This window comes from Labrus mixtus, chromosome 14 (genome assembly GCF_963584025.1).
Source record: "Labrus mixtus chromosome 14, fLabMix1.1, whole genome shotgun sequence".
Classification (NCBI taxonomy): domain Eukaryota; kingdom Metazoa; phylum Chordata; class Actinopteri; order Labriformes; family Labridae; genus Labrus; species Labrus mixtus.
In genome coordinates this window covers 22,580,487-22,597,444 of record NC_083625.1, presented here as the reverse complement: position 1 = coordinate 22,597,444, position 16,958 = coordinate 22,580,487, and the positions used below count along the sequence as shown (strand labels likewise).

Below are 16,958 nucleotides of genomic sequence, written 5' to 3'. Positions count from 1 at the left end.
AAATTCATAGACTAGTTGTCACTTGAAATCTTTATTCAATACGCTGACAAGTTCCCACTGAAAGGAAAAAGGCTCAGATGGAGAGTTTACATAATTAGCTCCAATTTGTGTTCCCATTTTCCTACCCTTGAGCGCCATCCCTACAGCTGCTCAGTGCACTCTGACGCTGCGTCTTGCGTTACAGAATATTGTCTTTGACACGTTCCCCTCCCTCTGTTTTCACCCAGAGCTTCAGATCACCAGGCTGGCCGCGCTCTGCCTCCTCGCCTGCGGGAGAAATCTGTGCATGGGAGCGTAATTTAAACTTACGAGCTCGCAGGTTGCTGTCAGAGGCGAGGTCGGAGCAGCTGCTCTATTTATCATCAGGGAGCGACTGTTAACAGATGATGGCTGTGAAATATAAAGGCTGTCGGAGGAGTAGCTCAGGTACGCAGGGAGACAGTGGGTCACAAAGAAAAAAGGCTCGCACTCCAGACAGGATGTCTCAAGTACCACAAAATGGCCCGTGGTTCTCACTTCTTTCAGGCAGAACAAACAGTGAGCACTGCTGGGCCACTCGGCTGATTTTCACATCTGAGTCCCGACTGAGATCAAAGGAACCCATCTCTCCTTATAATATTTTTCACTTCCCCGAAGGTCTATCAGCATGGGAGGCTCTGCTGGAATATCTGTAAAAATGTAAGGAGGTGGCATCATGTGGGAAACCACATTCACATGTCTAATTTGACGCCAAAGCTTCCGACTTTAATTTCCCGCTCTTGTGTGAAAAGTGCAATTTGCAGCAGCGTGAGCCCCTGCCCCCTGCTGCTTAAACCTTGTTCAATAAAAACAGTAGTTTGAATAAAAGAAAGCCTAATTAGTGCCTGCTGACTGTGCACTTGTGCTGCAGCTAGCTAGCTAGCAGCGGGAGTAATTAACGCATGGCCAGACCGGCCTCTCTCCCCGGCTCGCTCCCTGGGAACGTGCTTAGCGGGAGATCTGAGGGATGATATGCTCGCAGCCGCCTACAAACTTCACTCATATCCTCATTAACCCTCCCTTGATGCTTTCAGATCCACAACTAATCCAAGTTTTAGGGTAAGGTTGCAATGCTAATAAGCTACACTTGCTTACTAAAACACACGATCAACAGCTGCCACAGCCTTTAAACAGATGTGAACAGCCAGAGGTTGATGTTTCCACTGTTGGGGGGAACTGCTGTAAACAGTAATTTACCGATTTCATGACACGTTTTACAGCCGCTCTGTTCAACTCTTCATCCTGAGTTTCTTTTTTTTGTATCCCATAATGCCTGCCTGAGCTGTGTTAACGATGTATAATCCCTTTTCCCATTTAATGGATTGGTCACTTTCCAGACATTGACATTGCTTTCTTTGCTACATGCCTGGGTCTAACAACTTAAGTTTAAAACTCATTACACGAGTGCCAGTGGCAGAGAAATAACAGTGTACGCAGTTTCGTGCTCGCTGCAGATTTTCTCACCACATTTCTCATTATAAAGCAAAGTGATGGATTTATGTCCCTCCATTTTTAAAAACATACATTGGTAGCTTTCCCTAAATAAGAATGGATGGATGCATTCAGTCAGTTTTATACATGACAAAGTGTGTATTGTGATTCTGATGTAAACAGTTGATGAAAGTAGAAAGTGTTGACAGCATGAGCCGTGTTAGGAACCTTTTCCTTAAAGGTCACATATGATACACTTTGACAATATGTGTCTCTAGTATGTCTACAAACCCCCCAATGATGAGAAAAGTCCATCCTCTCCGTCTTTTGCCTGCTCCACTTTTCAGAAAATGTGTCCTCCAACAGGCGGAGATTTCCCTTCATGACATCACAAAGGGCAGTAACCCCTCCCCCAGGTGGGTGACACTCCCACAGCTAGGTGTTTGTTCTGCCCTCTGAGTCTGACTTCTCACTGTAAACAATAGGACATGGAGCGAGAAAGGCCGAGACACCCAAGCCCTTCCAGAGAGGGGGCGTGGTCAGACACAGCTCATTTACATATTTAAAGGTACAGACACAGAAACAGCCTGTTTTGAGCAGAGCTGAAATAGAGGGGTTTATAGACATGACCAAATACAGGATCAGAGTGGATTTAGAACAAGAAACTTCACACACATGTTTTGAGGAGCTCTGAGATTTATTTAAACTGGTTGAAGAGGAGGAGAATATGTGACCTTTAAAAAAAAAAAAAAAAAAGTTGTTCTGGTGTCTTTGGAACAGGGGCGTGCCCAGACTTTTGTGACTGGGGTAGCACAACTGGGGCATTGACTTATGGAGGGGTGAGTTTAGGGTTTTTGGGGTGGCACCGCAGGTGGCCAATCAGATTTCTGGGGGAGCCCATGCCACCCCTGACCACCCCTCTGGACACGCCCCTGCTTTGGAAGCTCTTTGATAATTCAGTGTTGATGTATTCACTTTATATCTCCATGTTGCCTCACAATGAACCCCACTTAGCGCCTCTGCAGCTCTTCAAACAGCCAACCCCTGAAATTTAAAGTCCCATTTAAAGTTGCATTCCTTCGCTCCATTCACAACTTAGTTTAATCCAGCAGATTTTACCTCCATGAAATGGTGAAAGAGGTTTTATTCATTGGGACAGCTGATGGAGCTCACTTCACAACTACTTACCACCCTTTTTACAGAAACAGGGACGTGAGGTTTGACATCAACAGTTGCTGACCGAGGAGATTTCTGAGAATCTCAGAAGCTTGAAATGTCTCTTATGAATACTGATGGCAAACAAGTTGAAGAAGTCCACGCTTTCATGAACTGTAGAATAATATCGATTAAAACCTGCCTGAGACTGCAGGAGTTTTAAAATCAGTCAGCATCCATACATCCGCAGAATCTCAACAGATCTTCTTCTCCATAAACTCATCCATGCTCTACAAGATATGAACATGATGGCACATCACAGACTTCAGGACTCCTCGACTCCATTCATTATGTCTTTATCACATTGATCGCATGCTATTTTGTCCTTTTAGGCTTCCGTGCCAAAGTCACTGCAATGACATCTGTGTGGTGTCTCCCTGTAGTCACAGTCAGTGGTTTCCAAAGAGGGGGTCGGGACCCCTAGGGGGGTCACCAGCTACCAAGAAGGGGGTCTCAATATACCCTCCATAAACAATATGGATAAATATACAAAATACTAAAACTGTTTTAATGTTATTCAACCCGTAAGGAGTTTATTTTTTTGATTAAGTCAATGTCGTAACCTCAATTTCCTTATTTTCTTTCAAAATAAAAGCAGGTTGCATTTAAACAGGAAGTAAAGTACCCTCAGCTCAAAATAAAAGCTTAACAAAATCTTCTTTTTTTTTTAATAAAAAATAATAGTAATTTAAACATGTGATTCAAAATGCATTTAATAGGTATTAACCACTGAATTTCAGTTTAATCGTTTGACAGCCCTAATAAATGAATAAGTTTATGACCTATGGTCGACCTTTATGTCATTGCACCAAAAGGTCATTTGTCTTTACCTGTGTGACAGTCGAGTCCAGCCTTAGCATTTCCTGTCAGCCTGTGAGTCTTCATTTATATGTGGTTGCTTACCCTGGCATCTATTCAGCAACAGACATCAGGCCCCATTGATGGCGGGTGTTGAGCTCCGGCTCCTTGGCCAGGACCCCTGCATTAATGAGGCTGCCATCAGCAGGCCGAACACTTAGTCAAAGCGGCCCCCTGTGTGCCGCCCCATACTGGCCCTGCACATCGCTGCCCATTGTTTCCTGCTCACAAATAAAGCGTGAATTAATTAGCCAGTTGGCACAACCCTTGGCGCTGCCGTGTCAGCTCGCAGTTCAGCTCCGTGCCTCATCCCTCAGGCCCAGTTTGTCTGCTGTGAGACTGAGCATAATGGCCACGTCCACATGAAACCACAGACCCCTGCCAACAATTCAGACATTTCAAATTACTGCTCACTTAACAGCAGAGAGAAGCAGCCTGTGTGCTGTAATAACAACATCTATTTCACCTGGACACGTCCCTGTCTTAAAATTGAACTGAGGAGTAAATGAAAATAACCAGTGATCAGACTTGTGATCCGTCCCAAAGATCAGCTCCCGTCATGTCCGTCAGTTTGAGTATTTTGGTGTAAGTAGGTCAGACTGGTGGAGCTGTGGTGATCGTGACAGTGAGACAGATAAAAGAGGAGAGAGAAGAGCCTTTCATTCTCTAAAACGATTAACACTGACTTTAATTGTGTTAGCGTAGAAAGAGGAAGTGAGTGTTAAAATGAAACACATTCACATCCCCCCCGGGTAAATTATTACGAGACACTGCCATATAGGCAACACCTGCATAATCCTGCCACACATTATATACAGCCTCATAAATGAAACAGCCCCTCTTGCTCACACATGCACAAACATAATCATGTTCATGTTGTCAGTTCGACATTGTTAAATTTAGCCACGGTGCTTAGCAGGTGTAACAAATGTCTGTGAGCCGAGGCCTGGGAGGTGTTCCCGCAGATCAGAGACGCTGCTGCTGTGTCTGATTACTTGTCTGCTGTCATGAGGCTCTGCTCTCTGCGTCTATCTCTTTCTTTCCTTCCCCCTAAAGCAGCCACAGGGGACCATCCAAGCCTCGCTCGCTCTTTGTTTAGTTTGTGATTCAGTTGCAAGAAGAGCAGCCCCCCCTTCAGATGCATACTTATCGTTTGCGCCAATGATGCGTCAATTAAGGCCACTAAAAGCTCCTGACCTTAAAGTCGCAGACTGAACCACAGAATTGGATTTAAGACTGGGAATGTGTTGACGGCAATAATTCAGTTGAGAATGAGATTAGAAATCTTCTCTGTGTCCTCATGAGATTGGGGCTGTGAGCGTTTAGGGGGGAAATCAGCGAGGTAAGGAATATGAGTCGCTCTCTGAATCATCCTCTTAACTTCTCAGATTTCAACTGATGTGTTCTTTTGTACCATTTACACCTCTACTTGGTCTTAGTGTTTGGTTGTGACCTTTCTCCCTAATCTCTTATCCCACCAATTCTGTCATTTCTTGCCTTTGCTCCGCATCTAACCTCCAACCTGTCCTGTTTTCCCTCCCAGGGGACACCACACAAAGGATGAGATCCGCTCCGTTTCCGACCCCTGCAGAATTGGATGCATATGCTAAGAAGGTTGCCAACAACCCTCTCACCATCAAGATCTTCCCCAACAGCGTCAAGGTCCCCCAGAGGAACCACGTGCGGCGTACTGTAAACGGGCTGGATACAACAGGCCAACGCTACAGCCCCTACCCGTCTTCTCAGGCCAGTGCCAAGACAGGCCTCCTTGCCATCATCAGGGTGCCCTCAGTTAAAGGCATCCTCAAAGATTTTGACGGCAGCCGGGCTCGCTTGCACCCTGAAGTCATTATGAATCCTCCCAACAGACCCTACCAAGTGGCTTCGACCAGCACTTTAAACCACCACCCACCTCTGCAGAATTTTCCCCGGATGCAGCAGAACTTACCCCTTCCCCCACAGGAACAGCCTCAGACTTTACAGATGCCCCTTCCTCAGCAGGGTCACACCCAGAGCCTCAGACACCATCCTCCCATGGCCCAGCATCCTCAGGGCCCACCAAGACTCCAGACTCTGTCTCAGCACCCAACCCTTGTCCACCCACAGGGGCCCCCTACGATCATGCTTCAGCAGCAGCACCTCCAGCAGCAACCGCCCCCTGGCCTGCAAGGGGGCATGAAGCTGCCAGATGGTGATGCACCACCTAACGTTACTGTCTCTACCTCAACCATTCCACTCTCCATGGCTGCAGGGCTGCACCAAGGCCGCCAGGCTGACCTGAGCACAATTGTGCATCAGATCAACCAGTTCTGCCAAGCCCGAGCCCACGGCGCAGGAGTCACCTCCATGTGTGAGGGCCAGATTGCTAACCCCAGCCCTATCAGTCGCAACCTGCTTATCAGCGCCTGCTCCAGGGTGTCAATGCATAGCAACCCTGCCACCCCTGGCTACCCTCAATCTAACTGCATACTTGGCCCTCAAGAGAAACACCCTACCCAACCCAGTGTGGCTGCCATGAACCACTTGCCTTCAAACCATGCTGATCCCAAGCTGCAGCACCACCTGCAGCACCTGCACCAACAATCCAATCAGCTGCAACAACAGCTACAACATAACGCCCAGCAGCAGAATATGCGCTCTTGGAGTCAGCACCAGTTGTCTCATGTACCCCACATCCAGAACGGTGGTTCCCACCTCTGCAAGCAGCCCTCCAGGGACCCCGCCTTCAACTTTAAGAGCATGGGCTACCCTACAGAGATGTGTGTGGGTCAGCCTTACACACTGAAACCCCCTGTCGACAGGCCAACGCCCTCTCCCCCCGTCATCCACAATGGTATGCCCGGCCCCATGGCCCACTATACTAATGGTCACTACTTCCAGTCCCATATTTGGAATAGCAGCATCCTCCCCACACCCAACAGTGACAGCTCTGGCTCTCAGGACATAGCAATGCCATTCCACAACGCAGGCCCAGGGGGTTGCACCGCACTGGACTGTGGGCCCTCTGGGGCTCCACATTACAGGCTAGGAACGAGTTCCTCCACCTCCTCCTCCTCTGCCCAGACCAATCTCTTGCAAACAACAGATTACTTGGGTGGAGACTTCCAGACGCCCTACTTCCGTGATCAGAATCTAGGGTTGATGGGCAAGATGCACAGGCCTCCTCTGAGCAGGGTAGGTCCGGAGGTTGGGGATGGCAGAACCGCTCTCCTCCAGCACCCAGGGTACAGATAAGCTATGGCCTTGTCTTCACAAAAGTTATCAAACCCTTTTGTTTAGTCTTAAGAAAGGAGACACGTTAATAAAACTCAATTGATAACTTAAATGACTGCTTATGTTAAAGAGGGTAAATTAATATATTCAATGAAGACAAACAGTAGGTTTTTTTTTTGTTCCTTTTTGGAAGAATCTTGCAAGTGATCAATTGCTACGTTAATTTTTTTTGAATGAGTGCTTTTACCTTGCACTTAAGGAAACTCGTGCGTGTGTATACACGTCTGTACTGTATGTGTGTGTGTGTGTCATTCCCACCTCCTTCCTCTATTTGTGTGCCTGGATCTCAACTGATCCTGTGTTTTTTCTTCTTCACAACTATCGATTCAGTTTTCTTATGCATGTAAGAAAGATGAAAAACAGATAGATCCCCTCCCTGAAAAAACCACGACATCTACGCTGGATGCTTTCAGTTTTGAAAACGGTGGACTTTGAGTAGCTTCGGTAGACAAGATGTTGTTTTTCCTTTGGTGTGAGGCTCAAATCTTATTGTAGCTGAAATATGAAACAATCAGTTGATGACAGAAGAGAGCGTAAGGATCTTGTTAGAGTGCACACTTACCTAAAGACCATGCAGACGAGAAAGTACAGAAGGAAAAGCTTGCGATAGGCTCATGTATACACAGGTTTTATTCTTTTGAAATGTAATTATTTATTTGTATTATAGGACTCTTCATGGTTGATTCCTCACTGTCAGTTAAGGATGCATGTGATCAGGTTGTTTGTACATAGTAGACGCTCAGCCGCGCTCTGTCCTGCTGAATCTGCTGCGATTAATTCAGGTGTTCTTAAAAGAAAAACATGTCAAAGCCGGGAAGGTTTGGCAATGAGATTGTGAAATGTTTAGCGCAGAAAAAAGTCATAAAAGATGAACTGTTGTACCTTGAAGATGGCCAAAGTCAGGTAAACAGAGACAAACTGTTCTGAAGATGTGCCATTGTTTGTTTGTTTCCTTTTCGGATTGTTTTTGTAACCATGCAAACTGTACTACTTGAATGTTGAGATGATTTGTTTTGCAGAAATGGAAGGGGGACTGGTTTGTAATGAGGATTAAAAGAAAAGATCATAGTGTTATTCTTGTAGAGATGAACTACGAGACTCAGCAGAGTTTTGATCCTGATGAAGGAACTTAAAGTCAGGGTTGGTCATTTCCTCCAGATCCACTTTTTAAGATTTTGGTGGAAATTGTCTTTAGGTCCTGACGGAAATTAATTAATGTTCTCTGAAAAAGGAACAAAGAAAATCCGTCATCTGTATCAGTTGTAAGCCCGTAAAAACTTCAACCAATGTCTGCCACGAGGTACCAATCTGATGAACCAATCACACGCCTCCCTGTCTCCCTGCTCGCTCTCAACCTCCTTGCTCTAGCCCACACTCAAAGCGCGTCACAGATGACGGAGTTTATACTGTGAGTTTACTTAGCACTGAATGAGACATGAGACGATGAAGAGATGAGCTGAGGTCCTCTTCTGGAGCAACAGCGCTCGTGCATGTAAGTGAGGGGCGTGGCTTTAGAGGGAGCACAGAGGGAAGGGGGTGCAGACGGAGCACTGAGGGAATGCTACTTTCAAAATCATGCTAGTTCTCGAATATTACCAACCCTGCCTTTAAGTGAATTAAGTTGTGTGTAGTTTCCACTGACTCAGCTGTGAAGACCAAAATTGATCACTTGCAAGATCCCTCGGAGATAAAACACGACGGACTTTTAAGTTCAGAGTGAAACAGCAAATGCATTGTTTATTTTATTGTACACTGGCTTACCTACTAGACTACTGTAACTTTGAAAGTTTATTGATTGTGTGTGAATGTTGCCCGCTGACGTGGGTAGATTTAAGGGTGAGCGCGTGTGACGGTGAGAATGTGTGTGTGTATAGAAAACGATGACGCCCATGTTTTGTTCACCTAATTCCCTAACAGCCCTTAAAAAGCCTTAAGTGTTTGGTCCTTGGACTTCCCTTGAAAATGAGCATGGTTTTAATAAAAACCCCAAATAATAAGGAGAACGAAGGAAGACGCTACGGAGACACAGAAACAGCAATTATTTTCTTTTTCTTCTGCTCTTTTTTTAATGGACGTTTGTTTTGAATAGAGCAATTCCTTAGAGATTCTTTATCGCGGAGACGTAAGACGAGACAGAGGAGTCATATTTTGTAATTATATATTTTAGCAACGTGTAGTTACTGAGCTGTAACTTTTTTTCCCCCCGAGTTTCGAAGCTTCAGTTTGCAGTTGTGACTATTTATAATACTTGATTTGCTTGTTATTTAAATTTTTCCTTGTTTCTTGTTCTGTTGCTGTGAAATGGAAGAAGGTCCACAAGTCGTTCTTTTATGTGTCATTCTGTACGACCGACAAAGAGGCGAGAGCGTGAGAGTTGTGCTACTCTTTTTGTAATATTGTAATAATAAAATAAAGTTCTAATTTATGCTTTGACCCAAGTCTGGACACTCATTTCAGCTGACGCCTGACAACAGGTGCGCACTTTTCTCCTGCTGTCGTCATTCTGCATGAAATAATTTTTACATGTTTAGCCCATAGGTTCAGCCTGACGAGTAGCTGACCTTCAACAAGCCATGAACCAACATAGACGAGACTGGGAACAGTTGGAACACTTTGCCTTCCCCTCAGGGATTTATTGTAGATTTATTCAACAAAACTTTAGGACAATGTGATGGTTAATAAATGCCTTCAAACACCACATGTGTGAACTACCAGATCAAAAGGATTTAATTTAATGACAACATTTTTGAGGTGAGCTGCATGTGTGAACCCATGACATTTCCAGCAGCCGGTGTGATTATTCTGTATGCTCTGAACAAGCTGCAACCTCAAGTGATGAAAAATGAAGCCGGTGCTGAAGTGTTAAATCCTGCAGTTCCTCGAGTGTCCACTAGAGGCTGGCTGCAGAAGCACAGGAAGTCACATACACACCCATTCTAAATCCTGTTTTTATAGCAGAGATTAACATGTTTACAGCCTGGTTCAAAAAACCAAATAGGTGTGATTAGCTCACGTCTCGATCGGCACACACTGTACGGGGGGGGGGGGTGAATGTTTTGATGACTCATCAGTTTTGATTTGATGAAGGATAAGAGTTATTCTCAATAAGGCGTGTAGCTGACCTGATTGACAGGTGGGCGCAGTGTAACGGTTTGTCAGGAGGTTTAAAACCCGCCTCAGCTCCAGCTCTCAGCCTGTTGTTAGGTTGAATGAAAGTTAGACTGAGACAGCATTTCCAGCATGGAGACCGCCATTGATGGAACTCCAGCGCCCCCTGCAGGAACAGACGGGTGACGTCCCTCAGGCTTCAAACATTCATATTTAAAGTGTATGGTTATGAAGCAGATTTCTTTCTGCTCACCAGTTCTTCTCTGTTCTTCAGTTGATACTTTAAATCTTTCCAATTATACTAAGCATTGATATGAAGGTATAAAAACATATTGTACGAATTTGCTTCACCCGCCATCCTGGATATCTTATAAACATCAAGACTGCAGCATCCTTCTTTAACGTCCTGTCCTGCCTCCTGAGTAGCCCCCCCCCCCCCCTCCCTCTGTTTTGACAGTGAAAACGCCACGCTGTTAGTGACATGTGAATAAGAACGTTAAGGCTGTCCTTAAACTTTATAGAAATGTTCCAGAGTGCGTTTGTGTAAGCAGCTTATCAGGTTTGTTAATGTACGACAAAGACTTGTGTCAACCGTCCCCAGTCTCCCCTAATATGTAACTGCGACAGGTAATGCTGAAGGTGTTCTTTTCATGCCATTTATTCCAGCTTCCCTGAGATAAATACAAACAGGAAGTAGAGAAGACAAAGCAAGCTGTGACATCTGCGGGACTATCTGGCTGCAGAAGGTTTAGCTCGTCTGGCTGTGATGAAAATGGGACTTGTATAGAGGGCGCCCAGCGGGAGGGGAGGATCAGCAGCTCGGTGATCAGCACTTCTCCACCAAGGATTGTGAGCCGTGCCAGAGGTGCCGGCAGGTGATGGCCTTTGTGCAGACAGGATGTGCTTCCTGCTCAGGTGGTGGCAGGAACAACATGTGCAGAAGACTTTGGATGTTTTTTTTAAATGCAGGATTTACCTGGAAATCAAGCAGCTCCTAATTCATCAGCACCTGATTGGATAACTTCCATTTTTTGCACCATAATGTCCGTAAGACAAACAAATATCTGTAATGTTTTCCTGAATTATTGCCTCAAAGATTACATTTTAAAATCCAGCTGACATTTCTGTTGTAGTCAGTGAGTTAAAAAGGCAGTGTTCACATCTGGCAGTTGCTTTCTCTTGAAAAACTGAAAAACTGTCTTTGAACGCCTCGTTGCTGCAGTCAGACTGTCTAAACACCCGATGTGAAACACACTCCTGTGTTTTAGATGGGTGTGCTGCTCAGAGGGTTCATCTCTGTGCTCTGGGAAGTCCTCCACCGGCGACTGCCATCCGAGAAGAAGCCTCTAAAGCTCCTCCCTGTGGACAAACGAGAACGTGTGACATGATCATTTTCTGATCCAGAAAGTTTGAGTTTGTTTATGTGGTGACATGACCACATTAGTTTTACATAAAGGTGGATTAATTCAAAATAAATCCTTGCAAAGTTAAATCCATTTTTGGTGTCTCTGTCCCTGTCAGTCATTTTTCTGTGTGTTGTTGTTTTTAGTTTGCAGTCAGCCTGGTCATGTGACCTGAGGATACTAGACAGACACAGGTGTGTAGGGGGCGTGGCCTTGGGAAGAACAAAGGAAGGCGGAGAAATGTTTGTTGGGGGGGGGTTTGTTCGTTGGTAAAGAGGGGAGAGGAGCCCTACTGGACGGCTGTTTTGGAGGGAGAAATAGGAACATACGCTCCTTTTTATGGGGTTTCCTCCTCCACACGAGGAGGAGCAGGAACACTGAGCTTCAGTCAGAAGGACTCTGAAGAACGGACTTAATTACTCTATTCCAGGACCTGTGAGTTCGATCACTTTGGAAATCATTTTTTTCCCTTTTTGTGTTTTTTTTTGCAATGTGTTGCTTTTGATATTTTTTGCCTGGATTATAAAGTTTTTGAGTTTCTGAGACCCTTCCTTTGGATCTTTGCGGACTTAAAGGTCACATATTCTCCTCCTCTTCAACCAGTTTAAATAAGTCTTAGAGCTCCTCAAAACATGTGTGTGAAGTTTCTTGTTCTAAATTCACTCTGATCCTGTATTTGATCATGTCTATAAACTCCTCTATTTCAGCCCTGATCAGAGCAGGCTGTTTCTGTGTCTGTAGCTTTAAATATGTAAATGAGCTGTGTCTGACCACGCCCCCTCTCTGGAAGGGCTTGGTTGCCTCAGGCTTTCTCGCTCCATGTCCTATTGTTTACGGTGAGAAGTCAGACTCAGAGGATGGACTTTTCTCATCATTGGGGGGTTTGTAGACAGACTAGGGACACATATTAGTGGTAGAGAAACATGGTGAAGTGGATTTTGAACAATGTGTGACCTCTAACAGGACACTTTCCATGATCTGAACTGAAACATTAACACTGTTTTATTTCAGTTACATGTTTCTTGGTTAATATATGTGATGAAATTGGCAGATGGCTGTGATCTGTAATGCCTACCAGAGGGGAGGAGTTTGAACAGTTTGTGTACCGGGTGTGAAGAGTGTAAGGCCTGTTTCCTGACCCTGAACCGGTATAAGTCCTGGATGGGGGGCAGGTTGGCACCAATTATTTTTTCTGCAGTCCTGATTGTCCGTTGCAGCATGTGTCTGTCCAGTTTGGTTTAAGTTCCTAATCAGGTTTTATGAGTACATTTCAGCAGATTAGATCTAAATATTGTGACTACGTTGGGGGCGCTGGTAGCCTAGTGGTCCCCCATGTACGGAGGCTGTGGTCCTCCAGGCGGGGCGGCCCAGGTTTGAGTCCGACCTGTGTCCCTCCCCTCTCTCTCCCTCCCTGATTTCTGTCTCTTTCCACTGTCCTGTCTCTGAATAAAGGCACAAAAAGCCCCAAAATAAAAGTCTATAAGTATTATAACTAAGCTTTAAAGTTAAGCTGTTATCAAGTTTCGTCACCTCTGTGCGCTCTGTGAGAGGTATCCGAGGCCGGCTGCTGGGCCCGATCCCAGCTCCCAGGCTCCTCATTGATTATGCCCAGGTTGATGTTCCATTTGTTCCAGTTGACTTCCTCCACTCTGTGAAGACGAGAGGACACATGCTCCAATTACTGTCTGTGTGTGACGCATCACTCCGCTGTCAGAGGAGGCGCGTTAGTGAAGAACACAGAACAGTGGCTTCAATCGATGCTGCTCGTTCAGCTACAACTTCTGTGACAACCTTCAGACCTGAATCTTTCTCGCTGCCTTTTTTAAAAGCGTTCACTACACCTTGATTTGTTTCCCAGCAGAGGATCACTCCGTAGAGTTGAACCGGTGAATTTAGCATGAATTCATGCAGGATCTGACGTTATTTACTGCTGTTTATAAAAGAGCAACAGGAATATCAACCCTGTGAATCATTTCAATGTCTCATACTTAACCTGCCTGGCTTAAAGAACATTTAAAGCAGTCATAACTAATGAAAGGGTCAGGCAATCTACTTAATGTTAATACATTTAAAGGAGCAGTCTGTAAGATGTGAGTGAAATGATAAAGTGACCTTACTATATGATCATTAAGGAAACATGTTATGTTGAAGTGCTGGCTTCTCTGACAACAATGCAGCAGCCAGTATGTCCTCCTTCTAACTTTAGATTCTGGCCCTGAATGATCTGGATTTGTTTGGACCAGAGAAGGTAGGCGCTTTTAAGGCACCCCCACACGGCCGTTTTGGACGCCCCTCAGTTTGCCAGATATGAGAGCAGTTATCAGGTCAACAGGTGTTGCAGCGATGGAAGCGGGCAAGAGAAGTGGTTCAGATAGAAGTGATTGTACCCGACCTAAAAATCCTCTGCATGTTTCTAATAAGCTCCACGAGCAGAAACGTGCTCAAACTAGGATCAATATTGGAGATGCTTTTGAAAAATGGAGAGAGGTTAGAACGCAGAAAGGTTGACAGACCGATGCAGAGCTGGATAAACACTGAAGCTTCAGTGTCATGGAAAATTTGGCCCAATTATCCTGTCATCTGAGCCAGGCTTACGTAGCCGATCAACAGGAATCTGCATTATTAAAAAAGTTCATCGGATACATTTATAAAATTTGAAAAACAGTAACAGAGAACATCTTTTGAGCTCCGCACACTGAACTTGTTAGCTTAAGAGAGCGGCTGCCCTGTCAATACTTCTAAAAAAGTGGGGCATTGCTTATTGTCCCCAAACAAAAGAAGCAAACCTGAAACACCTCCGACAGCCATCTTCAATATTCTTTCCCAGGTTTATATCCACCCCGCAGCGAAGCCTCTTCCTCATGCACCGAGGCAGCCTCTTCTCCATGTCCAGGATGGTAATTGCCCTCTGAGGAACAATCACACCGTGTCATCAAACCACAGCTGCAACAAAAACAGAAACTCAGCCCTACACAGTCACTCCCTCTTGGACACCTCACCTGCAGCTTCCAGATGCTGTCGCTCTCCATGGTGGTCTTCTCCACAGTGCGGTTCATGAGGGCGATGAGCATGTTGAGCAGCAGGATGTAAGTGAGGATGATGTAGGCAATAAGGAGTATGTAGAAGATCCCTATGTACTGGTGGTCATGGGTGAACTCCATGTCGCCCATGCCGATGGTGAACTTGAAGAGCTGCAGCGTGGTGTGGGAGATATTTGCAAAGCTCGGTTTCATGCAGAGCTCGTTGTCCTCAAGGGTAACATAGAGACGCCCTTTTCCCGGAGCTACAGTGGTCGTGTTTTTCTCTTCAGGCGTTATGAGCAGGGTGACCACCGCTGTGACAGAGATAGGAAGCAGATTACATCCAGTACACCTGAGGTACTTTGAAATGGGGTAGTACACATGAAACTTCAGCAATACACGTATGTGAAACGGGTTTGTAGAAAGACAAACTTTAACCTCTTCAAAAAAGTCCCATACAAAAAGAAGTGATATCACTTTAAAGCAACAATAGGAATTCCTTTTGGTGCACACTGGAGCCCACTGATGGAGTGTAACTGCACTGTCCTGAGACACACATCGTGCTGTTAACTCCTCCTCCTCTTCAACAACATGCATCAGCTAAAGAACCTTGTTTACTCTGCTAGCGTCTACAGCCTGTTATTAGCTAACTGCTAGCATGTGGAGTATGTGTCTGTGTATGTACCTGTTACCATGACGACTATAGGCCGTGGCTAAATGTCTACATTGGAGAGGCTCATTTATTACATGCTGGTTGAGATAGGTTTGCAAGGTTCAAAACTTATAAAGCTAATAAAACTTGAAGATGGACGAGGAAAGAGATGTTGTTTTGGTGTCAGATGGATTTATTGATTTATTAGGATCGAACCTGAGACATAACTCGGGTTAGACGACTTTCAATCAGAGTAATGCGAATGCTGAACTATTATAACTATTGTAACTATACGTTACATTAATGCCCACTGGACTTAAAATTTATTTTCTTACATGCACTCTGTGAGTAGGTTACATACACTGTAAGATTTTTTTTTCTCATAGTCCACTACACAGCTCTTAAATTGCACCTTTTGTACATTTTGTGTCTTTTATTTTTATTTTTTATATTTTATATTTTACATCTTTAAATTCTATTTTATATATTGTAATAGCTTCTTATACTGTATTATTTAAGTTGTTACTAGTTCTGCGTTGTTTCCTTGTTAATTGTTTAGCACCAATACACCAAATTCCTTGTATGTGTAAATGTACTTGGCAATAAAACCCGATTCTGATTTTGATTCTGATTCTGATTTCTGTAGCCGCTAAAGCTGCTAACCATGAGACAACGATGACATCGCTAACGTTACGTCTCAATCTGTTCTGAGTAATATATGCAGGGATGTACACTTTGCTTCTCGCTCTCTCACTCTCTCTCCTTCTCCTCATCTGTCTCCGTCCTCTTCCTCTTAGCCTCAGCCGTCGTATAAATCAGTACAGAGACGGGCTAACTGGCTGCTTTGTAGCTGAAGGCTGCTGTGTGAACTAGCGCCATAAAGACGTACGCACTTCTCATGAGATGACTTCGCTGACAAAGTTACACAGTGCTGAAAACAGGAGACCTGGGAGCTCTGTGGACATGTGAGAGACACCATTCTCCCTGTTGAAAGTCATTGTTCTGTTAAATCGACCTCTGTAACTTCTATTTTAAGGTTGAATGGTTACGTATTGTTGCTTTAAAGAGGACATATTATCCCCCTTCTCCACCTTTTCAAACAGTCCCCTGTGGTCTAAATGAAACATCTGTGCTGTGCTTTGGTCAAAATATAACATGAATCAAGCACCAGAGGAGGTTTGTGAGCCTGTATAAACCAGCTCTCTCAGAACGCTCCGTTTTGGTGTGTGTGTCTATGACATCACAAGGAGAGCAAATTAGAAACGGGGCATTTTTCTCTGTGTTGTAAGACTTATGCAGACCACAAACAAAGGACTTGATGGACTTCATATTTTGTGGGCTGGTAGACACTCAGGTTACCCAAATAAATGTTCATAAACACTGTGCAAGTGGATTTTTCATAATATGTCCCCTTTAAATGTATGCTTTGTTAAGTTGTGCCAACCTTGTTCACAAAGGTACAAAGCTCTGCTTCTGTGTCGGTAATCCAAAGAACTTTTTCTGACAGGGCCGTGCTGACGTTCAAATAAAATTCTACATGTTGTACCTTTAAAGAGAGTATCAGGTGTTTTTTGAATGACTACCTGCTGAGAACCCAAAGAGGAAGACGGCGTAGACGGAGAGGAAGCGCATGATGTCACTGAGGATCATCTACAAGAAATAAATGAGACAAAAGGATTCAGGGATCAGACGTTCACCGTGGAGCAGAATGACCTGTGAGGACCGTCTACCTTCTGTATCATGATGCTGTAGACGCCCATGTGTTTATCGCCTCGGGAGAAGTAGAGCAGATTGACCCAGCTGAGAGCGAGACACAGCACCAGGAAGCTCAGGTACGCCGGCTGCCTGGACAGGTACAGACCGGCGGCAACCAGGAAGAGGGCCCCCTGCACCAGACTACAAACAGAGAAGCCTCTGAGATCCTGCGGAGCTTCAGGATTATAAATGATGACAAACACACAGCCGCAGCAGATAGCTACA

At 44.8% G+C, this 16,958-nt stretch overlaps 2 protein-coding genes and 1 long non-coding RNA gene across 5 annotated transcripts in view; 2 read left to right on the top strand and 1 right to left on the bottom strand.

Annotated features, from left to right (window-relative positions):
* fam222ba (family with sequence similarity 222 member Ba) overlaps positions 1-9,228 on the top strand; it is a 41,411-nt gene extending 32,183 nt beyond the window's left edge. For both annotated transcript variants that reach the window (XM_061056221.1, XM_061056222.1), the window contains one exon: positions 5,066-9,228. In XM_061056221.1, coding sequence (XP_060912204.1) covers positions 5,066-6,756 — 1,691 coding nt within the window. In that variant the 3' untranslated portion in view covers positions 6,757-9,228. The remainder of the gene's footprint in view (positions 1-5,065) is intronic.
* Positions 1-16,958, top strand: part of LOC132988689 (uncharacterized) — a 124,940-nt gene that overhangs the window by 107,052 nt on the left and 930 nt on the right. The window lies entirely within an intron of this gene.
* The window catches only part of trpv1 (transient receptor potential cation channel, subfamily V, member 1), a 127,076-nt gene continuing 120,663 nt past the window's right edge, over positions 10,546-16,958 (bottom strand). For both annotated transcript variants that reach the window (XM_061056218.1, XM_061056217.1), the window contains 6 exons: positions 16,709-16,874; positions 16,562-16,628; positions 14,306-14,640; positions 14,093-14,214; positions 12,837-12,955; positions 10,546-11,262 (listed from right to left, as the gene is read on the bottom strand). In XM_061056218.1, the coding sequence (XP_060912201.1) occupies positions 11,168-11,262; positions 12,837-12,955; positions 14,093-14,214; positions 14,306-14,640; positions 16,562-16,628; positions 16,709-16,874 (904 nt within the window). In that variant the 3' untranslated portion in view covers positions 10,546-11,167. The remainder of the gene's footprint in view (positions 11,263-12,836; positions 12,956-14,092; positions 14,215-14,305; positions 14,641-16,561; positions 16,629-16,708; positions 16,875-16,958) is intronic.